General features: G+C 41.1%; 2 protein-coding genes across 10 annotated transcripts in view; one reads left to right on the forward strand and one right to left on the reverse strand.

Moving 5' to 3' along the window:
* LOC128764770 (pleckstrin homology domain-containing family A member 1-like) lies at positions 1–19,315 on the reverse strand. 8 transcript variants are annotated; one of them, XR_008415799.1, is made up of 15 exons: positions 13,570–19,186; positions 13,279–13,507; positions 12,438–12,494; positions 12,316–12,361; positions 10,179–10,276; positions 9,743–9,874; positions 8,044–8,184; positions 7,610–7,678; positions 7,108–7,172; positions 5,706–5,769; positions 5,538–5,627; positions 4,593–4,666; positions 3,849–3,923; positions 1,904–2,118; positions 1,683–1,830 (listed from the first exon to the last, which is right to left on the reverse strand). XR_008415799.1 is itself a non-coding variant. In XM_053874878.1 (14 exons), exons 2-14 carry the CDS (start codon positions 13,417–13,419, stop codon positions 1,599–1,601), a joined length of 1,284 nt encoding a protein of 427 aa, XP_053730853.1. In that variant the 5' UTR covers positions 13,420–13,507; positions 13,570–19,188; the 3' UTR covers positions 1–1,598. The 8 variants fall into 8 exon arrangements, 4 of the variants coding, with proteins under 4 accessions (XP_053730853.1, XP_053730854.1, XP_053730856.1 ...); XM_053874878.1 differs by lacking the exon at positions 1,904–2,118 and having other exon boundaries at positions 1–1,830; positions 13,570–19,188; XM_053874879.1 differs by lacking the exons at positions 1,904–2,118; positions 13,570–19,186 and adding an exon at positions 19,195–19,315 and having other exon boundaries at positions 3–1,830.
* Positions 19,316–20,634: 1,319 nt separating this feature from the next.
* The window catches only part of phactr2 (phosphatase and actin regulator 2), a 39,330-nt gene continuing 36,190 nt past the window's right edge, over positions 20,635–23,774 (forward strand). For both annotated transcript variants that reach the window (XM_053876020.1, XM_053876022.1), the window contains exon 1: positions 20,635–20,796. In XM_053876020.1, coding sequence (XP_053731995.1) covers positions 20,649–20,796 — 148 coding nt within the window. In that variant the 5' untranslated portion in view covers positions 20,635–20,648. The remainder of the gene's footprint in view (positions 20,797–23,774) is intronic.

The raw sequence follows: 23,774 nt of genomic DNA on the forward strand, positions 1-23,774 counted from the left end.
GGTATTAAAGGAAACACACTGTATGTTAGCTATTCTAAAGGACATCAATCTTTTGATCCCTCTCGTTGTTTGGCCGTGAAGACGCAGGAAGTTTCCAGTCTCGCCACTAGAGGTCAGAGAAGCTGCCAACATCAGCTCACCGCTCAAGTCATGGACGATCACGTTTCAGTGTTTATTTCATCCACATAATAAATAGAAACAATTGAAAAAGCAGTTACACCAGACTCAAACGGGATAAAATAGCTTGTCCTTGTGCTGTTAAATCATAGGGAATCGAAAAACAAACACATTAGTGTGCATCGTGGAGCATTTTCAAACACGACCATGAGGCTGCTGCCTGCTACTGGATTAACACTTGGCAACACAGACAAGAGACAAATCAGTCGACTATCAAGAAGCATATAAAAAATAAACAGGCTCTTTATCGGCAAACACACGTCACACAGAACTAGAGAAGAGGTTCAAAACTAACGGCGAGGAATTAGTCGACCGCAATGAGTGGAGCTTCTATTCAACACAACGCAGATTTGATCATTATTAATAATGAGCTGCACACTCAGAAAGCACAGAACCCTGTTTGTCAGCGCATGAGCTTATTACTGACAACCATGAAAACCCAAATACGAATGGGACAACCACACTTTGATATGCCTATAATGAAACGGTTTGAGTTGCTGGTTCTAAGACATCTGCACCTGGACAAGGAAGTCACGAATGCTGTGAAGTGGAAGAGGATGGAATGAAGGTTGAACAACAGTAATAGAAAGTCCAGTGTTACAGCTAAAAACAGAGGAAGCGAGTGGGGATGGAAGTCCAGGCTGTTGCTGATCTCGGCACCTGTTCTTGAATATCGAAAGCTCCCTTTAAACTTGGCACAAAGTGGCACGGATATTGGTAAAAGCTCTTAATGTGGCAACGGCGGCGTCAGTTTCTTCAACACTCCCGAGCAGTCAGAAAGCAGCCGACGGATTCAGTCAACACAATGTGCCACACTGACAGGAGATTATTAGTACAGCATATCACCTATTGCGTCCATTCTGAGGAGCAGGTTTTGCAGTCGACTAGCTTGATATCATGTCTGCAGAAATATTGTTCATTTAATAGACTAAACTTATTTCACCTCTCAATTACTTTTTCAAAAGCTGAATGCCTAAAAATGATCACATAATTCAAACCACGAGTTTGTCAATTGGAAGATAACATTTTTTTTAAAAATGAGTTGCTTGGGAATGTTGTAGAAGTCAACAGCCATGAATGACCAAAACTGGCTTCTCAAGTCTGCTCTAGGCGAATAAATAAACTGATGTGATGTCACAAGGAGGGGAGCGGGTCGTCTTTGGCACGCAGGTTCAGTTCAGTGATGACCCGACCTTTGTCTCTCACTCGGCGCTGGTGGAGAAGCTCTCAATAATAGTCTGTGGTTTTTGGCAACACCTGCCTGTTTCTAAGCTGGAGATCTGGCTCTGGACCTCAGACCTCGCTCACCGGCAGGTCAGCGGCGTCCAGGTCCAGAGGTGGCTCAGGCATGTGGGGCTCGAAGCTGCTCCGCCGCCGCCATGGCGACTCTTCAGAGTTCATGTCCGCCGGCTTGTCGCCGCTCACTTTGCCAGGCGGGTCTCCTGCAGGGAGAGGCGTGCTGGCGTGCGGCTTGGACTGGGCCGGGGCAGCAGGCTCATGAAGTGCTCGCTGTCCCACGCCAGGCTGCGAGCGTGGGCCGCACGTGACAGCAGCGCCCCACTCTGGGTAGCATGGTGGCACGGCAGATATGGGCGAGCGAGGGATTGGGGGACCCGCGTGGCTCCGGTAGAAAGTGGAACGGCTGCCGGCGTCCTGGAACAGACAAGGAACATCAGAAATGGTAAGGGCCGTGAGACACCAACGCGTGAGGTGAGAAGTTACAGACTTGGTGTTAGCACCGGCCTGATGCAGCGACGGTAATGCTGGAAGTTGAAGGTGCTGGAGGAAGTAGCATTGCAAGAGTGGAGGTGGTGGAAAGAGCAGTAGTAGTAGAAGAAAGAGTGGTAGTCGTGTCAGCAGGTTTTAGTTTCGGTAGTGGAAGAGTGTTTAACGAAGCAGTAGTCAGTCATTCGTCAGCGTTTAACTTTCAGATTTCAATCTCTGAAACACAGAAGAGACCGACGGGAGGAGAGAAGATGCAGGAGCCAAGGTAGAAAAAGAGAAAGCAGTTAGTGACACGAGAAAACAAGGCGCATCAAGACACTTAATCCAGGCTTAATCCACAAACCCAAACATTCTGTGCATCTTTATGTAAGATAGTGATGAGGTTTCATGACACAGTCCTCGTCTTCTGAGGCCACTAGATGGCAATCTCTTCAATACAATCAAAACAATGAATTCAATAACACCTCACATCATTTTACAACCAAGAGCGCCACCTACCGAGCACAGTTTCATGAAACCTCATCATCCAATCATCAAGTATCAACTGTCTGAAGTGAGAGTAGTTCTAAAACATGCCAGAATCCTGTCAGATACTGAGTAGAGTAATCTCATGCCACTTGTTTGCAACTCCGCAAAGCAAACCAAGCATGATTTTTGTTTCACAGACATGCTATCAAGTATGTCCCAAACACTGACTGTGGTTACATGACGGCTCAGAAAACTGAATTATTGTGTTAGTCCGGCTACGTTTGGACTTTTAAAATGCATATAAACAGCTTAGTCCAACTACTGTAAAGAAAGTGGAATTTGTCTTAGTCGGACTACACGACCTGGACGATGCGGTTAGTAACTCGATGAAGCTAGCATGTAGCCGAGTAGCTCCACTATGAGCGGACTGGGTGATGTACAGCTGCACGAGCCTCAGCTACACAGTAGAAATAAACTAACTCGTAGACTAATCACGGGCGAATGATGTCTAACAACCTTATTTACAATCGAGAAGTTGTGTGTGTACCCTGATGTAGTAGTGTGTTCCTCGGTGTTAGCCCATGTCTGCAAAGAACACATGATGAACCTGATATCTGCTGTGTTTTGTAACTCAACCATGCTCTGTAGATGTGTATATTTGTCTTCAACTTCCTTCACTCATGTCGTTTTGTTCGTAAGTTCCCACAAGAAGATAGAAGGCATGATTTGTTGGTTTAAGGAGGCGGCATTACCACTACGCTTGCAATCTTAAGCATGGCTGCTAAGTGAGTCGGGGCCAACACCGGTGAGCAAAAGCAAGAGTCTGTGCATGACAGTCTGCATCGAACAATCACTCTGACGTGCACGATCGGTGTCACTATAACGTAGGAACTGGACGGACTCAAGATGCCACACCTCTTCACGGAGGTGAGCTACTCATAGTTCGATTTTAAATGCAAACCAGGACGCAATCCGACTCAGCGGCTTAGTCGAGCTACTGCATTAGTCGAGTTACACTCTGCATGGAACCGCAGTCATTGACTGAGCAAAATATGCAACATTAAGAATTTGCAGGAGCTATTTTTCAAGCAGCTTATCAAAGACATCTGCAAAAATTTCAATTGTAAATAGAACAATTATTAATGTGACACCATTAACATTTTTTAATCAAAAAATGAATTGCAATATTATAAATGCGTAACAGCCTGAACTGAAAGTTTGTGCAGCGAAACGTTGACATTAGATTCAAATTTAATTTAAAAATGAGTTCACTTAAGCGTGGATGAAGCCACAGATGTAGATTTATGACACACAAATGTCCCATAAATCCCATTAATCAAATGAAAACATGACATAATGTCATTATTGTTAACAGTTACTTCAGCAAGAATTAATTCCTCACACTGACTTTGATGCTCCTGAAGAGTTAGCACAGACTGAACGTCAGTGTAAATGACAAAGAAAGGAGAAAAACATACAGGCAGTGGACAGGAGGGAGGAGAAGAGACAAGCAGGAAGTCACACATCTAAGACAGGTACAGAGCTGCAGCAGGCTGCAGAGACGTCGGGACATGGAGGGGAGAGAAACAAACGGCATGAAAGACACACACACACAGACAACATGATACTCTCGGCTTGCTAGCTCATGCAGTTGCTCAGATTCTTCTCATTTAGGTCCAAAATTACCAACAATACCAGCGAAAACATGTCAAAGCTCTGCGAGTGGAGAGGAGGGAGGCAGATGTGGCTGCAGGTCTGAACGGTAGTTAGACATTTCAGCGCATTTGTCACTCTTCTGATCTGCTTTCATCACTGAACCTGAAGCCGTTTATAAGGTGTGCATGATTTCAGCTACCGTGCCGGTGGAAATGATCCTCTCATGCAGAAGGAATCAAACACACCTTAGGTGAACATCCCGGCGTGTCTTATCAGTACTAACTGCCAGGACCCTGAACTTTGATCAGTGGCCGATGCAGAACTTAAAGAAGAGCAGAGGAGGAATGACGTGATGGCAGGCAGCGAGGGCATTAAAGGGAGGAGTGTTTGTTATCACAGCCGTATTAAGGATGTGGTTGCTTATTTTTGGGGGAAAAAAGAAGCGTCAGGAGATCTGAGCTGATGTGGTCTACAACCAGAAGTGTCAGCCAGTGAGTGGAAAACAGTATTGCATAAAAAAGGGAACGTAATAGTTCAAAAGGGAGGTTTTGGACGAGCTGACATACGTGCTGCTGCACTCCCCGATTCGGGATGTATACCTCTGTATACAAGGGTTCGACAGCCGTCTGGCCTGCCGCATCTGCAACAACACAGTGCAAAGCAGGATTAGAGCAGATGCGCCGTCTGGCCACAAGGGGGGGCAGAGGAGGGAAATTGATGGGGAAAAAACTGGAGGAGGGGAGGGTAGAACAAGCAGGTGAGGAGAAGACACAGGAGGGGAGAGGGAGAACCACAGACACCAATGAGGTGACCACCACAGCAAAGGCCATTGTTCTCAGCAGCACAGCAATTTCCATGTGGCTTATTTTTGGGAGTCGTTTGAAACGTCCCGACAAGGATGTTCAAATGGAAGTTTGTAGATTTGTTTATCTTCTTCCACCGCTTTCACACAACAACATCAAGTAATTATGAACACAATGGATCATTCAGAGTTGGTTAACCAGCATGTTTGTTTTTGGAAAACGGCTAGACGGAAAGAGGCGAGTTCAAAACCCACACGGACGGCTGAGAAAAGGACTACAAGGTGTTTGCTAAAACAGAGGACACATTAATCAAGTCGGGTTCATGCTTGAGGAGACAACCCTGCAGATACGAGGGAGAAGAAGACCATCTGAGCCGACCCGCCTACTCAAATGATGACGGACGACCAGGAGCTGGTGTGCATGGAACTGTGCTCACATCCCAAAGGAAAGCAGAGATTGTACTGATTGTCTTAGATTACTTGCCAAGCAAGATTAAAATGAAACACATTTAAATCATGTTCATCAGGTAAATTCATATCTCTACCTCAGGTAAGCCTTTCAGAATGGCACTACACAAAAACATTGAAGGAAGAAGAAGCAGCAATCGTGTTGACCAAACTTTCATCAGCTCTATCGTCGCATCTTGTCAGGTTTAGTGTTCATGTAGCTTCAATGACACTCCAAAGAACACAAAGTTGTCAAACATACTGTGGCAGCAGACCTCCCGGGCCCCCGCTGAGCCACAATGGCCCCAGAAACAGCTTTGATCCAACTGTGCATCTCCTCTGGACTGTCCGCCTGGTGTCCAGAGAAAAGACAGAATCAGTGGAACAGTTATGCCTGTGTCAGTCTTACTGATGTGGCCGGCTATCGGACCTGAATGTAGAACGTCCTGGAAGTCGTGACAACCTCAAAGAGATTATCTCGCATCATGATGTCACTGTGGCAGATAAGAAAAGACTTGCATTATATAAAAAAACAAGCAAACAAAAAACATTCGAGGTGTGTTGCAGCATCACACAGAGGGGTGTTTACACATTCATAAGCCACTTTAAAGTCCTGTACAACTCCACCATAAACTTGTCCAGTTTTTCATTTACAAACTAGGAATCATAATTATGATATCTTAATCTTAAATGACTATACAATTCCATTACAAAATAGACAGGACCTTCTGCATCCACGGGCCGGGCGATGGTTGAATAAGCGCAAAATAAGGGCAGAGACGGGCAACTCATTGCTCGGTTTAATTGTTTTTGAGAGGTGGTCAAATGAAGGACAAAACATTTTTGCACTCTAAGGCTCATGAACACATAAAGGGATTAACGGTTGTCAAGCTAAGGTAGACACTGTGGGTGCCAACAGCAGTGGACCAGGTCAGCGTGGGAGTAAGGGCCTTTTTTCAAGCAATTTCTCTGGATCTGATCACACATGATGAGCCTCTCATTCTCATTGGTCTTGACACAGACAAAAAGTTGATCACTTGTTCAAAAGAGAGCTGCTCTTTTTCGGTGACCACTCTCAGAAACTCTCTGAGAAAGATTTAACGATTACATAATGTGTAAATAAATACCACAAATATTACTATTGAAAAAGCCTTGGAATACCCTGGTCACAAGAAAGAATCATTCTTTCTATATCCCCGGAGGCAGAGAGAGAGGAGGGAGTGATGTCTCCTTGGACACGAAAAGTAGTGACTGGTGACATGTATGCTCACGATGTGGCCAGTGAAGATGTTTGAGCCAAATACATGCGGCAGTCATAATTTCATGGCAATATGAACTGCTAGAAAACAGCGCAAGAATATTGGTGAATGAAATATGGGGATTATGGAAAACGGAATATGGAAAAGACAATAAATAACTAGTAAACTATGTTTTGTGAACGTACAAAGGACACACACACAGAATGTACACTTGCGAACACCGACCACTATAAAAGTGCTTTCAAAAACTAGTTGCAGAAAGATAAGCCTCAGGTAAAGTTTTACCAATTTCATGCCAATATGTAAACACTATTTGTTAAGTGATTTAGCTCTCATCCAAGTATTGGATGAGCATCATCAGATGGAAGAAAACAATGCTATTTTATCAACATGCAATGTTGCCGTTTGAGGCGAGACAAATTGTTCCATAAGGAATAGGGTGCAGATAGAACGAAGAAGTTAACTAGTGAAAAGCTAAAACTCAATAGGGCGGCTGTAGGAGAACAAGGGAAATACAGGTTGGACACAAGACATATTTTGTTCAAGAGGAAGTTGCTTGGACTTGTTAAATACCTCTGTTTGCACTCCTGGACTTTGTGAACCTCCTTGAGTGGAATCATCCTTAAAGGTTCTTTCTCCTAAATTTGATGGGGGGAAAAACAGTTACTACGAACACCATAACAAATAACAGATCACTTTTTATCCTCTCGTGTCATGCAAAGCTAAGTCTGTCAGCCAGATAGACGATATGATGGTGTTGTTTGCCCTGCTGTCATTTAAAAACGGTCATTTGATACAGTAGACAGGCAGTCTGTGTCCTCTGGGCCCAGCAATTGGCAAATAAATATAAAATAAGGGCACGTTATCCCTCTGACAGTCAGTCAAGTGTGTTTGTGTGAAAGGAGGGCCTGGGTGAGGGAGGGGGCGAGCATGATGGAACATGTGCAGAAAAGGTAGCGAATTCCAGAGACAGTAGATTAGAAACTTGTCAGGACTCATGGCAGTGAAGTTGGCGTGTACTTCAGCGGTCAGCCTAATCTGCACTGATGAATCACATCTGTGCAAAGGTTATTACCAAATCAGATTTGAAGTAGCTCATTGAGTTTTCTTCCAGAAGGAAATAGCGACGTTTCCAGTTCCTCATCTGGAAAGAAAAAAAAAAAAGAGAGGAAATGTTCAGACCTTTGTTCAACCTTCTGGTAGCACAAGAGCCATAGCCGTCTCCCAGCAGTAACAATGACCAGCGCACCGTTTCCGTTTCAGGCTTCTGTATATTGTGTACATTTACTTCTGGAGTATATTTAGAGCAGGGTTAGTAAACTAAGACCGAGCTTCCTCAAGTACACAAGACCGCAAATTCTTCCAGCAAAAAAAGAAAGTCAATATCTGTATCCGTCAATTGCGAAAGATTGTTATAATGGTTATAAAAGACGACTGCCAACAAGAGAACGAATAGAATTATGAAGCCAAGCAGATAGAACTGGACAGTGAAGAAGAGCTGGGACTCACCACTGCTCCTTGTTTGACACAGTATCCTGACTTGATGACCGTGTGCTCCTGAGTCGGTCGGCCCAAGAAGTACGGCAGCTGACTGTGCGAGCGATGCATGGCCTCACGTTCGGTTCGGTCAGCGCCATCTGTCCCTTCATGCTGGGCAAACAATCGATAGACAGAAGATTAATTTACAATAAATAAGATGTAGGGTAGTAACAAGCAAGATTGACAGAAAGAGGAAAACTGGAGGAGGTATCTTGTTTATAGAACAGAAACAGATTGACTGCAGAGTCTAATCGAGCGGCACACTGCGTGCGCCATGTTTGTGAGCAACATTGCTGCCGATCTAGGGGCTAAACAAAGGAAAAGAAAAGGGAAACACAACTGAGGCCTGTGCCGAACACGGACTACAGCAGCTCCACGTACATGTATCAGGGTTTTGTTATCCCAATAGTGGGTGACATTACAACATGAACCCAGAGTTTCCCTACTGATAATCGGCAGTCAAGGTGGCAGACAGAGCCAGAGTTTTTTCAATGAAATTTAATGTCACCATTTTAAAAGTATGTGGCTTGAAAATGAGAGAGTACAAAAAAGAAGACGACATACTGCAAAAAGAGACCAATCTTCCGTGCTATGCAAGGCTTGGGATGGAAGTAAATTCACTCATATAATTTGGAAATTACATCACCAGGAGGCTGCCACAGTGTATTACATAACTTAATAGATGTTTATCCAATCCACTCGTGACATTCTTCCTCAACTCTGAAGCACTTATATCCCTCTGAAGAACTAGTTACTATGTAACTACAACCTTCCTCATCTCCTAGACTGGATTGTGAAACAAAGACCGCTACAAATGTTGCTCAGATTGAACTAAGAGTTGTCAGTGTAAAGTAGTAACTACATCAGCCTCGATATTTGCAGCATGGCTTGTTCAAATGCTGCAAAGATGGCGCCTAATTGTTAAGATAGGTTGAAAAGAAAGTAGTACACATGCTAGTCATGTAAGTGGCACTGCATCTATGTATTGTTTTCTTACATCAGGCTTTCCAACATCAAGCTTGCGTTTGCCAGAAAATTGTTTTGTTTGCAACCTCACTGACAAATTTATTTTATGAGAGCATGCCTGAGCTTTGGGTGCTGAATAAGCAAGCGCTCAATAAGTAAAAGCCCTTTACCATTTTTACCATTCTGGTATCAAATATTGAAATGAGAATTGTTGTAATGAATTAAACATCTAATACATTTGATTTGAGTGTGAATTAATTATTTATTAATTATTTTGTTGCTGAAATCATAGTGATAAATAGTAAATTACTACTCCAACTCAACGTTTCAGGCCCTCAACATCTGCCTCAGGTAAACCACTTTTTGTAAGATCGACTTTTATCGTCTTGGCCTAGATTCTCAAAGGCTCTTATCAGGGGAAGTAGTCAACGTGCCAACTCAGGAACATAAGATTAGATTTTTATGACTTCAACAAAGAGCACTGAGTCGAGTTTTAGCTATGTGCTTGTGCTGGAACAATCGTTGGACTGAGGAAGTAATTGAATAACTATTTTGTTTAGAATCATACTAGATATCGTGTTTCAGATGTGAATTCTGTTGGAAATACCACTTAGATTAGGCTCTCATAAGCCATAGTATGTTGCCTTTAACCTTTCTAAAATAAATGTAGGTTTGTTTATTTTTATAAGGCGGAGAATACTACCTGTGTCTGAGTAACAATGGGAACTCCTCCAATAATTTCAGTCTTGTAGGAAACTTGTTTTTTAGGTCCAGAGACATCAGTTACACACTTCAGGGTCTCAGAATTCTGCTGGCCATCTGTTGTTTTTGGAACCTAAAGAAATTAGATAGCACATTAAAGACATAAAAATCAGTCTTTCCTTAAATGGCAATCATTTTGGATATTGAAAACTCATGTGGCGGACAACGGAAATACGCCTGCGCTCTACACAACAATAGAGTGTCCTGTTAGTCACACACTGACTCACTCGGATCCAGCTTCTCATCTCAGTCCACTCATTCACTTATACAGTACAGGAAAAAGTAAAAGTGCACTCAGCAAAACACGATAAAAGAAAAAAATGCTTCAGTTGAATAGCACGTCTTGTGTCGGTGCACAGTGCGTTTGTTTGTCTTACAGTGATCTTAGTGGCTTTGTTGAGCGCGTTGACCCAGTCCACGAGGTCCTGTTGATCGTTAGCCTGCAGGAAGATCTTTCTCATCCCAGCATTGATGACTAACGGATCAAAAGGAAAAGAGAGAGTGGGAGTCCAGACAGTCTGTTGAGTTATGATTCCTTACCGAACTTAATCTGAGTAAAGGGTTTCCAGAAAAGACATAAATATACTTGCGAAAGGGTAAAAACACTCAGTAAAGAATTATGAAGCACATCCAAAATTAACAGCTTTAAACTTTTCAAGTATAAATGTGATGGTCAAAACGTGAAATGGATTGCTTATCAATTATGTTTCAAATGTTGAATGTGTTTTTCATATGAACACACCTGAATGCATTTAGTTCAATTCTGTAGCTACAAACTCAAATATTTTCCTGTTTCAGTTAGCAACTATCCCTGCAGATGCCCTACAGCAACGTAGTGTGTTTCAACACTGTTAAATCTGATGTATAACCAAACCCTGAGCACCACACGTATAATTCATCTAACATATGAACTGTCTGCTTGATTCTGGTGGGTGTGTAATGCTTTCTAGGGCATGTGAAGCAGGAGGATCACATCTGACTCATCGCTACTAAAAGCATATGTGGCAAGGAAATTCAGCCAACCAAACATGTTCACATGGACACGAATGCAACACTCTTTATCTCTGAAGGACAAATATTAAATAAAACATGGCAGTATAGCAGAAACCTACAACCCTTGTGTATATATGCCATAAGTGACTTCCGTGACGATGAGCAGCCGGGAGCTGGTGATGTATGTCACACACATGTCAGTTTAAAAATAAACTGCAATCTCCGAGACAGTTTCAGATTCAAGCGCCGACATCCTGACTAAGTAGAAAAAAACAACATGACAACTGGTGCGCACGTACAACATGACACACAAGTCATCTTCTTGCTCTAAACACACTCACACCCACACACACATTTCCTGCGATTGAAGGACGAGGAGAAGAAGAGTAAAGAAACTCTGGTCACAAGTCATTGACCAACAGCTGTTGAATTTACTGTTGAAAACACTGTTTTTAAGGAACACAGAATTCAGAGGGCAAAATGAACTATTTTCAACTTAGAAATACAGATATAAGATACAAAAAAATTCAACATACATTATGAGCTGAATAACCTTGTAGTTGGTAACAAAACGGTTGAAACATTAAATTGTATATTTGGATTACGAATGTGGCTTTTGTAAAAAAAAAAAAAAAGTGCTAATTAGCTTTTATTTCTATACGAAGACGCACTTGTCTTTTGGCACAAAATTACTGAAGAACACATAAAAAATTACCGAGCATTTATTTAAATACTTACTTATAATATCTTCAGTTGAAAAACAATACATATTCAATGACAGCATTTAATATTTTTTCCCTCTACTTTTCCACTCTGTTTTTGAGAACCAACGCAGTGTTTAAACTTTTATCGTACAAACATCATGTTCAGATATAAAAGAAGAATAAACAAAAATAAACAAGAATAAACACAGCTAAAATGTAATCTTGATATTTTTCATTAATTACATACACAGTAGTCGTCTTAGGTCAACAAAAACAATCCTTCATAATGTTTGTACGCAGACAAATGAATTTATCCGAAACCTTTCATGCCGCTTTAAGTGTTGGATCCTACAATCACTGACACTACAGCACCTCAGAAACTTCACGTCACACAGATCTGCCCTTGCGTGACCATCAACTGCAGCAGCCTCTCTGTGTTTGCTAAACAGAAACGCTGTGAATAGAGAAAGCCACTGGTGATGAACGCACTTAAACAGGTTCAGAGGGCAGGCAAGGACAGCAATCACGCCTCCCTGAGGTTATAATAACAGCACCAGGCCCATTCAGCTGGTGATTAACCACAATGACCCTTGTGGGCTTTAGAAAGTACCGGAGATTTAAAAGGGGAAGGCTGCTGTAGTAAATTGCGGAATATAATTCCAGAGAAGCAGCAATTTATTTTTAGTGAACGCATCGCATGACAAAACAGTATCCCGAAGCACAACTGCAACAGTGTGGAGGTTTGTTACGTGACCATAAATGCACTCAACTGTTAAAACTGCTGAGAAATTTACCAAAAAAGAAAAGAGTTTCTTACCAAAACAGAATTCCGCTTTGGGCCTCAGCTTGGTTGCATCACTGACCTGTAGCGTAAGAAAACAAGGTTTATATCAATGACCCTAATCCTGCGACTGATTAATACATGAAACAAACTCCTACCTTGGAAATGTACGTGAGCTTAAGCGATCCCACACACTCTGCACCGATCGGCAAGTTCTGTGAATGTAAGCACATAACAAAGTGCATGAATGCTGTCTGGTTATTTTCATGATACATATCAACAGACTTGGTGTTGACAGCCTGATAGTAATTTTTTGAGCTTCAAAAATCATGGGATTGAGATTCAACGTCATTAAAGTTTTAGCCTTTGCAGTCTATAAATAGAAGAGGTCTGGGCTGAATAATTCAAACACTCCCTGGCAGTACATGATTTATGAATACCTCATGTAACAGCACACTTACAAATGCTGCCTCTCTGAAGCAGCAGGGCGTACAAATGATAAGGAGGGTTATACTGTGATAGCCACCGCAGCAGGGGTCCGAGTGGAAAGATGTTTCCACGTTTCAGTAGCAGCTACGTTGACCCACTTGAGACTGGAGTGGGCAAAAAAGACACTGATAGTGGTGTGGTGCAATGACACCCTTCTACTGGTTCCATTCTTTTCATTCAACTACTTCGAGCTTCAATATATGGTCGGTGAGATCAACTGAGGTAAACCAGACTGGATATACAGTGGATAGACTGCAACATGGATTAAAAGGCAGCGAGAAACGTATGCTGACTGAGATAGACTCCACAGCTTCACCATGGACAACAATAGCATTTTTTATCAAATTTAAATTCCTCTTCATTTAATGTTAATGCAACAAAACCAACAAGAAGATTTCAATCTGAGAAAATTGGAATTTTGCGGATCAGGTAAATTTTCCTTTCATTAGAAAAACTCAAGATCCCAAGAGCATTCCTACATTTATTGAAATGCTGAGTGAGTGCGGGTACCTGTGGGTTGTCCATGAACCAGACTAGACTGCCCTGCTGTGTGTCCAGAATGAAGTATCGACGCAGGAACTTGCCACTGCTCTCGTTCTCCTCGATGTCCAAGAAGCCACAGATACGATTTTGCCTGTCCACGTAAGGCATCCTGCTGCCGGGTCATTCCCTGGCCCTACTGGGCCAGGACTGCAGAGGTGCCGGAGAGAAGCGGGCAGGAGCGGGACAGCTCGGAATCCTGAAGGCCAGGAAGGTTTAAGAATAGAAAGGAAAAGGAAAGAATAGGGAACGATTACTTGCTTTTGTGTCCGGTTCCTTTTTCTCTTCTAGCTTCTCTGCCACCTGGAGCTTACTAGGCCACTCTGCCAATAGATCATGTGACGCAACCACAACCCCGCCTTTTATATAAACCTCACCCATTTACTCTCTTCCTCCCAGTATCTTTTTTCCTAGCAACACACACCACACTGTCACTTTCTCTTCCATCCACTCCTCCCTCTCCGTCTTGTTCCCTCACTCGCCTCCTTTACTGTGCCATCCCCTTCCAAACTGCTCTTCCATCTGATTTGGCAAGCCTCTGGCCAGACCCCCTCTTGTCTCCTCCCCCATCATACAGAACACTTCAACATAGTCAAAAAAGAAGGCACAAAGAAGAGAGCAATTCATTTCACCTGAACATAACAGATCCCTAAAACACTAAAACTGATTTTAAATGCGAGTAGCGACACAATGCTCGGTGTCAAATGCTTGGTGGGTGGCCGCCATTACCGAAAGCACATTTTTGTCCATTTAAGCTGCCATCTTTTTGTACTGAGCCTAAAACATGTGAGCGAGATGGGTCTTTGGAAGGCAGGGATAAAGACACTCTGTCTCTGGGACATCATGAGGACTGTGTGGGAGGATCGGGGCAAAGTAGGGACAAAAGAGCTGGTTGTTATGTGCATGAAGTCGAGGCTGAGAGCATCTCGGTGTGCTGCAACACCGACTTTAGTCATCCTATTTCGCACATGCATCGACATTGACAGAGGTGACCACCAACATCAGAAGAAAACAATTTTGAAATGGGACCACAATTATGTGTTATGTTCCCATTTGTGTGGCATAGAGAAAATAAAGGAGATTCAACAAACTATGAATATGGAAATTGATGCAAAATAAAGAAAGTTAAGATTGATATGACTACCAAAATAAATGCAGACAGAATTCACACATTAAAATAAGATAGCAAAGTGACTGTCTATTTTAAAAATTGTAGACAATGCAGTTTGGTTAATCTCCATTGTCTGGTCAAGGACAATGCAGGTGTAAATTCAAGAAATGAAAACAGAGGTAGAAATTGGCCGACTAATTAATGAGAGTGGACCAAGAGTGGTGACGGATTGAAGCCACAAAAGAATTGAGCTCAAAAGCAACGCAAATGCATATAACCAAAGTATAGTTGGCCACCAAATAGGAACTTCACTGGTTCCCTTGAACCAATAGTGTATGCGTTTATTTCATACCAACTTGTGTCACACTCAGCAACGAATTAAGAAGTTTGCTCTTTCCCTTGTGGGGAAAAAAACAAAGGCTAACTCAGTTAAAAACAAAAAATACAACTGTGTCAGTATAGGACAGTAGGAAAAAAAATGCCCAGAAAACATAAACATCATATTTAAATATTAATATCCCTCAAAGTTCATGAAAGATGTATACCCCAGATTATCTGAGTAATATAATCCCCCATGGATTTGTTACAGAAAAACATACAATTTCCACAGTTCTCTGCGTTTAAGAAATACACAGATGTGTGTATTGCAAAAATATTTAGTTGATATAGAGCTGGTTAAAATAATCTCTGTACTACCGTATGAGGAACTAAAGTGGGTAAACTTTGTAATTATTTCAGACTGTTTGAGTATCTATCGATGCTTGTCTACATGACAGAGAGATTCTGCACTTATTACAGGTGAAATGTATTTACTGACTGATAGTGAATGGAAAAAAACGGAAGGCTAGAAATATTATCAGGCAGGATTCTAGTCCAGCAGAAACATTTGCTGTCAGCCTTTATCCCCCTCATCACATGGTGGCCAACTGCTCATACATGGCAGACCATAAAACAACAGTGTGGGCCAGCTGGGCGACATCGAGGGTCAATACTCAATATTCTCACTTCATGACCTCCAACCACAGCCATAAATAACAGCTGCTAATGCTGCAGGTTTCTAACCGTACAGTCGCAAAGTCGAAAGAGGGAAAATCGAGAGTAAAATAACATTGAGGTAAGGGAAGGCAGATGATAAAACTGAACATGACCCACTTGAACTGGTATAAACATTTGAATTGAGACACACACCTCTGTGCTTGTGGTACCAATATTTCTGTCTGCCTTTTCAAGGCTGACCGACTATGTCATGATTACACTGCATCATTTCGCTGCATCATTTCCCCAATGTATCCCAAAAGCGTTCAACAACACCTATCCCAATTGGCCCATTGCAAGGAGAGCCTGGTCAGCATGGTAAATAGATGTATGATGAACTGGAACCCATGATAATGAGACTTATTCATTTGCATTGTGGACCAGTACTGACATTCATATGTCCATTAGCAGATCAATTGGAGATGGGGTGACTTGTTTGTTGAATCACTCTTGGCATCTCACGACACCTTCTTTGTGTCCTTACTTTCCCCCTATTTCAACACCCAACACACTACAGATTAGGAGCACTCTACAGGAGCTGCACTGTTAGTGGCAAAAAGGCGACATACACAATTCACAAGAGGCCATGGTTGTCATTAAATGATGGGCTTCTCTAAATTAACCTCTGCTTCCACAACTAAAAAAACATTGATTCACCAATTAAAATAAAACTAATAGAATACATAGTAACCACGAATCACCAAACGAAAGATGTAAGAGTGCCTCATGGTGACGATATGATGGTTATGATATGATGATGATATGATGTGATGATAAAGACCTAAGTGGACTGTTGCTAACTCAGCACGTGTCATCCCAACAATGTGGTAACAGAATGGTTGTTTTTAATGGGGTGTTGTACAGCTCATATGGCAAAGTGGCAAAGAAGACGTTACAATTTTTACAGTAAGTACTGCTTCCTCAAACTCAATCATATGTAGTGTGGGATAGATTGAAATAAAGAAAATGACTGTCCACATCAAGTCATAGAGGGCTACTTATCCTGGACGGGGCAGCAGCCTCTTTCCTGTAAAATCTCAATGTTAAGTAGGCCTGCACGATAAATCTTTTTTAAAAAAAATGCGATTTCGATTCACCCTTGTGTCTGATTTAATTTGCAAACCGACTGGCTTTGCATCACAAACGCTAATTTCCTTTGTGAGTTTTACGCTCCCAAGCGGCGCTGCAAGCTACTATTTTCTGAGTTCCCAAATTACATGTTTTTCAGTTGTATCAATTTTTATATAATAAGTTGCTGCATTCTGCAAGATTTTTTTGCCTTCTAGAAGAGGTATAATAAAACCTTTCTGAGTTAAAATGATTTGTTATCACATCTTCGACACAGAAGGTCTCTTCATTTTGACTACAAATTCATTGTCAATTCATGTGATCGGTATCCTGATCGGCAGCAAAAACCCTGATCGGAGCATCGCTACCACAAATCTTTATCAGCACCTCAAACGTCACATGCCTGGCGATGCAACTTTGTTTTGTCATGGTTTATGTGTGCAATAAACTACGTATTTCATTAGGGGAAAAAAAACGTGGCAGAGAATTGCGATATCAATTCTTAGCTAAAAAATTGTGACTCAGATTTTCCCGTGAATCGTGCAGGCCTAATGTTAAGTACTATAAAACAAACACAACACAAAATCCAGCGACTGGGTTAACTGCAATTGTTTTCCTGTTTTAAGTGCCTCCTCAGCTGATCACTACTAAACAATATTACCATGACCAACTCTCCAAGTTCCAAACAAGTCAACGGTCTTGCTTTTCATTTCGATAAGGCATATACTAAGTCTGGTTGGGTGTTTCACTTTTGCTGGATTAGATAGAAATTATGCCTTTGTGAACCCACGGCTATGCAGCCACATTTGATTAGTGAACGTGGTATGGAAATACACTGCTATTGGTGGGACATCTGAAGCTGTTAACGTTGTTGACTCTGTGAGTCTTACTGGAGATTAGATTAAATATCATTTATTTGTGCGACAGAGGGGGATATTTTCATCCTGACTCAAATTAAAGAGAAAAAAAATGAGCATTTGAGTTGTATTAATTCCATAAAATTTTGCCCTCAAGCTGCAGGAAACAAAGTTACAGTTTGAAAACATCCTGCCGCAATGCCATATATACCTGTACCAAATCCAAATGTGAGACACCTCGTCTTAGAATCCTAAAAACCTGCATAGACAGCCTCCGTCACTGAACAACATATTACACCAGCACGATCAACCAGAAAACTTACAGTCATGCATTGGCATACCAGCGTTCATGACATAAATATAAAAACGCAAGACTGTTCTGAAGCCTTCAAAATGAAAAGAAATATTAATAAAAAAAAAAAATCAGGAAGAAGTTGCTGAGGGGGAAACCATGCTCTCACTTCAGTAACTCAATAAGAGCTACTCCTAGTTTCACTGAACTGGCGGTTTGTACTTGAACTTGCGTGCAATCTTTGACAGGCACATGTGCTAGCAACAGGATCAACCAGGTAACCGCCCTCATTTTTCAAAACAGTGCCGTTGTTTCCCGGGCTGAGGCACGAGGAGAGTGGGCAAGTGAGCACAAGCAGCTAAACTAACTAAAGAAAGTTACTAAAATTAGTTGGGCAACGGTTCAGAATAGAGTGCCGACATCACTTCATGCAAGAGGTGCGAAACATAACTTCCGAAAGAACCATCGACGAGTGAAATGGTACACACAAATACAACGCTGCGTAAACACATATACATATGAAAAATATATGCAACTCATTACTAAATACAGCATACCTAATTCCTATTCCATATCAGTCAAATCCAGCTTTCCAAAGTTGAATGCCTAATAATAAAAAAATAAAAAAAATAAAAATAAATAAGCCCAGTTTAAGAAAATAAAGTAGAGTGAACCTACCACATCTGGAAGTATTTCTTTTGTTTGAATAGCTACCAATTTAAGCATTAAAATATCATCCATTTTTAGAAATAATATTATTATTTAAAGCATCAAAAAGTTATTCTTGTGCAAATGGGCACAAGAAGAACACATTATTAAACTACATAACCGTAAAAAGTAACAAAAGATTTTATGGTGAGCTAATAACGACATTGTGTAACATTATACAGAAATGAAGGTATAACATGTTAAGTACTTGTATGTTATGTGTAGCCGAACCTTTACAGTGTGTCACACCAGAACAAACAGGTTAAGATTTGTTTTACTTTGTAACAAATATTTAGGATCGACAGGCTTCGGCCTTCACGATTCCTTGGTTCGGACACATATAGAGCAGGTCCAACTGGGCCAGTACCAACACACTAGCGGAACCGACGACAAAGTTATCCACTGTAAATGATCGCGGATCGACTCATCACACAATTATCACCTTAAGACACGACAAAGAGAAACAAATCCACCTTTAGTCGTGTAACGAGCTAATGATTGAAGACATTAGCATCAAACGCTGGCCTTAAATTAACTGACAGGAGAGCTAGCGAGCTATTAGCAGCTAATTCGCCTGTCAGGCGATTAAATGTGTGAATGTTTAAGCGTTTATCCTCCACATAAACCAAATATAAGCTCATACATGCTCGTGAAAAGAAAGTGCTGGTGGCGTCTGACTACGAAGTTAGTCGAACATGTTACCCGGGACATGCTAATCCCGACATCTGCGCCCGAGTCTCCGCTCGCTTCATAAACCAAACTCAATAACTGCTACAATGTCGAAGGATTCAGTGGCTTCCATGGCTGTAGCTCACCCCTCGTCTCGCCTCCAGCAGCCGCTTCTGTCCCGGTGTAGTTTGGGTGGCTGTCTGCTTCGGTCAGCCCATCTCCACTGACCCAGCACCGAACTACAGAGCTGCTTCACCGCGAGGAGCGTCACTCCGACAGGGAGCAGAGCGCTACAGGAAGTAACGCCTATTACGTCAAACTGTGACTCAAGACACCAAACCTTCAATTCTACAGTTTATTATCGCTAAAAATGGAAGTTGAGGGCTGATATCACGTGAAGGCCTTGTCAAAGTAGTCGCTGAATGATGAATTAATTACTACATGAGGAAATGAAATAGTGCAAAAATGAATGGAATATAGAAAATAAAGATGTTACAAATAGTATGAATGCATTAGGAAAGGTTGTCTATTGATTGCTCCATTAATTCATTTGTTTATTCAATCAGTAATTATTTTTATTTGCGAAGTTTTACAATGCATTCATAGTCATTTTTTAATCCCTTATAGGGCTGTAGCCTGTAATTATGATTACATTCATTACAAAAGTGACGTGAGGCGTCTATATATATCAATTGTAACCATTTGAAAACACAAGCTTTTCCTTTATTACGCTTTATTTTATCTGATTTCAATTAATCAAATAAATGCAGATAAAATGTCTTTCTTGCAACAAAAAATGAGGGATATGAAAAATCAATCTTTTAAGTATTTCGTTTATTTAAAAATAAATGAAGAAAATTGTTACATTTTCCCGTTGGCGTCTTCAAATAGGAAACAGAGTGAGCGCTCTGTCGTCACGATCTGTGCTTGAACGAGCGGCGGGTGAAATGGAGCAGAAGTAAACTAAAGTATAATTTGTCGACATCTAGCGTTTACAAATATATCGTCCGTATTTCACTGGTGAGCATGAAACAGCGTTTCGTTACATCAACACGTTTGTAGCCTTCTTTTGCGCCTAGGTTCTTGATCTTTACTCAAAAATACTTGCATTCTGACGAAGCTTCCCGAGCCTCGTGATGCGATATCCGTATTTTCAGAGCCAAGTTGGCGGTGCTCATTGATAGAAGGCCTTAGGTTTTCTTTCAAAGCCAAACATTATAGGGCAGATGGGGCCATCTAGTCGGCTCTGATAAGGACAGCACAGCTTAGTGATTCTTCGTCAGTCGTGACTATTCATTAATGCAATCTAAAACTAACGAAACTAGATCTTACAGCACCATCCAACTCAAATGTAAGTAGCCATGACATGACACTATAACACAACACTGTTGTCAAGTCTTTCGGCTGCCATTTGACTACTCCCTGATTTTGAAGTGACTTTGAAGCCAGATCGCGTTTCACAATATGAGCAACCTGTCGCCTTGAGACGAGGGCGTGAGCACACACAAGGGTGCACGCACACCTTCAGAATTTGGAACAAGAGCAGCAGCAGGAGGAAGTGCTCTTTACTATCTTCATGTCTGAGAGAGACGACACCAACATGCAGGAAGCAGAGGAGGAAGACGATGGCCCCCCACAGGAGATCAAGCCCTGTCCTCATCTGTGGCCCATTCCAAGGCGCCGCTCTCAGAGTGACACCTCCGGATTTTGCAACAAAATTCTCCTCAGGCTCAGGGGAGCTCGCTCAGGTATGACGAACGTCACACATCTGTGGCTGCTCAGTTAGATGTTGACCTGATGGTCCTTAGTCCTGTGGAAGGCTCCTGGTTCACATGGAATAAAAGGATTGTGTTTATGCTTCCACACTGACCTGAGATGCCAGATAAAACAGAATCTTTTGACTTCATTGTCAACCTACAACATTGGTGGGTACACACTTCTAGAGCCTGTATATGGCATTTTCTTATACAGATAAAAATCGTATTTATCGACTATCATTTTTTATATTTGGCCTGTAATGTAAAAATAAGAATTACCTCGCTTAATGTATATTTATAGACAACAAAATGTAAAAGTATATGTATATTTTTTGTAAAAATGTACATTATTATTTATACTGTTTTATACTGTTTGTTTATTGGAATTACAAAACAAATGCACCAATTAAGTAGCAATTGTGTGTGTGTATCCATTAAAATCTGACAGGTTCAGAAGGCCTCAGTGAAAGTTTGCGAACAGGTCAAAAACAAAAACCACAGACGCACATTGTAACATTAGTCAATGACACGAGGGTGCGGCTCAGGTGCATTAATGCATCAGAGACCAGTCGTAACCTGAACTCACAGGTGAGACAGTAACTTGAATAATGCATGCGAGAAGCCAGACGAAACTGGAATTTGCACTTTAAAGTTCAGGCAGGTGGCGATCTAGTGATTGCATTTTTTCATTTAACGTAGACGGACACAAAAATTGATTAGAATGCTTAGTAAAAAATGTTTTTTAATGTTAAATGGTGCAGAATTGTAGGTTTAATACATGTTTGGTTCCATTTAGTTTCTTTTAGGCTTGTTAATAATTAAATTGACTTTGATTGGTGGTGAATGTAATTTAATCTTGACGGTGGTCTTCAATGCAACATTATTAATTTTCCTCAATCCATTTATAATGTTTTCAATATATGCTCTGTATGTGTCTTAGTAATAATAGAGATATTGGTCTGGTAAAAAAAAAACAGTGGTGTTTATTTAAGAATAAAGAAGATTGTTCAATACAATACAGAGAAATCTAATTTCAGTCTCATAACACTGTTTTTAATACAAATGTCTTCTCTTCACTTTGGTAAAGTCTGAATTACTGAAGATGAGGCTTATGACGCCCACTTCCTGCACAAACATGGCACCATCTCTGTATCACTATTATCTCTACTTTCAGATGGGAGTGCAAAAGCAGTCTTTTTTATCGCAGCAAGATATTTTACTGTGACATAAAATGTGCTGCAAATGATGCACAAAACAACAGGAGTACTACACACACTGTACTGTACACTCACGCAAATGTTCCTGGCGTTGACATTCTACCTATGCTACATTCTCGGCGGTTAAACCACTTCCTATTAAGTCATTAGCTGCTTCTTTCGTGACAATATCTCCATCGTTGATCTTTTCATTCCTCCCACGCTATTCACGTTCAAGACAACCGCGTACACATATGCTTCTTAAGATATTGCTGTGCATCATGTTATTTTTATCATAGAAAAATGTGCTGTCAATAGATTACATTTTTCAGTATTGTTTTACGACACTGTGCAATTAAACAAGATTAGAAAGTTTAATATGGCTATTGGCAGGCATATAAAAAGTTAGCACTCACTAAGAACTGAGCTTTTTCATTGCATTCAAATTGCATTCAAGGTGTACATAAATGAACAAAAGCACTGATAAATGTGACTTCTTTCACAAATAAGCGAGTTTGTCGATTTTGACATCAGAGGATGAGAAAAACCCCCAAAATTAAATGATGTAAAGTACTTATTTCATCATCATAGTCCATACATATATAGCAGTAAACGAAAGTCAACGTTAATGTGAGTTTTACTGATTCAGTTTTGCATTCAAACACCAGATAGCGCTATTTTCTCCCTTTCAGTACAAGAAAAAGCATGGTTAGATTAGATGAGATGATGACGCTAGAGATAGTTTTCAGGAGCAATTTGAAAATGGCACTAGTACCACGATATTATATGATATTATGCTAAATAAGATACACGGTCTTACATTGCCTACATTGCCAACAAAACACAGCACTTCAATCATAAAATAGGGGATGCAGCATGCAACAGGTTGTTTCCAAATGACCTTTGGGCAGCGATAAGGGATGCAGAAGCTTTGGAAGCTTCATACTGTTGAAGACAGTAATAGGATTCCAATTATTAAGATTTACTTTCTGTAGAAGCGTTATCAATCGTAACTAAAGCGCAAAGGCTGTGAGTTTGAATGCCATTGACTAAAGAAACATTCAGTTTAAAAATAGATAAATACAAGGATATAAATTTAAAAAAGCATCTAATTAAATTATAAAGTTCGAAGTTACAAAAATATTGTACATTATTGCAACTATTGGCACTGCAGTTAAATCAACCTTCATTTGTTCACTATGTAAAATGTGTAAAATGGAACCTCTGAGTTGAATACTTTCACATAGAGCAAGCACTAAAGTCTATTATTGGTTCAAATCATGGCCCTCATGTTGCATGCGATAGGCTGAAAATGTTCAATAATGTTACGATAAAAAGAAGAATTTTGGGGGAGCCAAAAACATGCAGCAAATGGAAAAAGAAGAGAATGATCTGCTGAAGACGGGGGTGCAAAATGGTTGCTGCAACAGCACGATGATTAAGGAGGAGGCGAGAACAGATGGAACAGCTGAAGAACGGAGGATAAGAGAGGACTGTCAGCAGGCTGCTCCGTTCCCCCGAAATAACTTTGATTACATACTTTTTGCGTCTCAATAAGCACTTGTTCCAATCTTTGCGGCCCACGGACCCTCCCTCACCAGCGCCCCCACAGAGACTTTTTAATCTTCTGCGTTGGAGAATGGCCCCAAAAACGCATTGTAAGCGAACAGTTTGCTAACGCTTTTTGGCAACATACAGTCGAAAATAAGAAACAGACGCTGGTTATTATTAAGAAATGGCTATAGACCTATGTGTTGCTGTAGATTTCAGCCG

The sequence above is a fragment of the Synchiropus splendidus genome, chromosome 9 (genome assembly GCF_027744825.2).
Source record: "Synchiropus splendidus isolate RoL2022-P1 chromosome 9, RoL_Sspl_1.0, whole genome shotgun sequence".
Classification (NCBI taxonomy): domain Eukaryota; kingdom Metazoa; phylum Chordata; class Actinopteri; order Syngnathiformes; family Callionymidae; genus Synchiropus; species Synchiropus splendidus.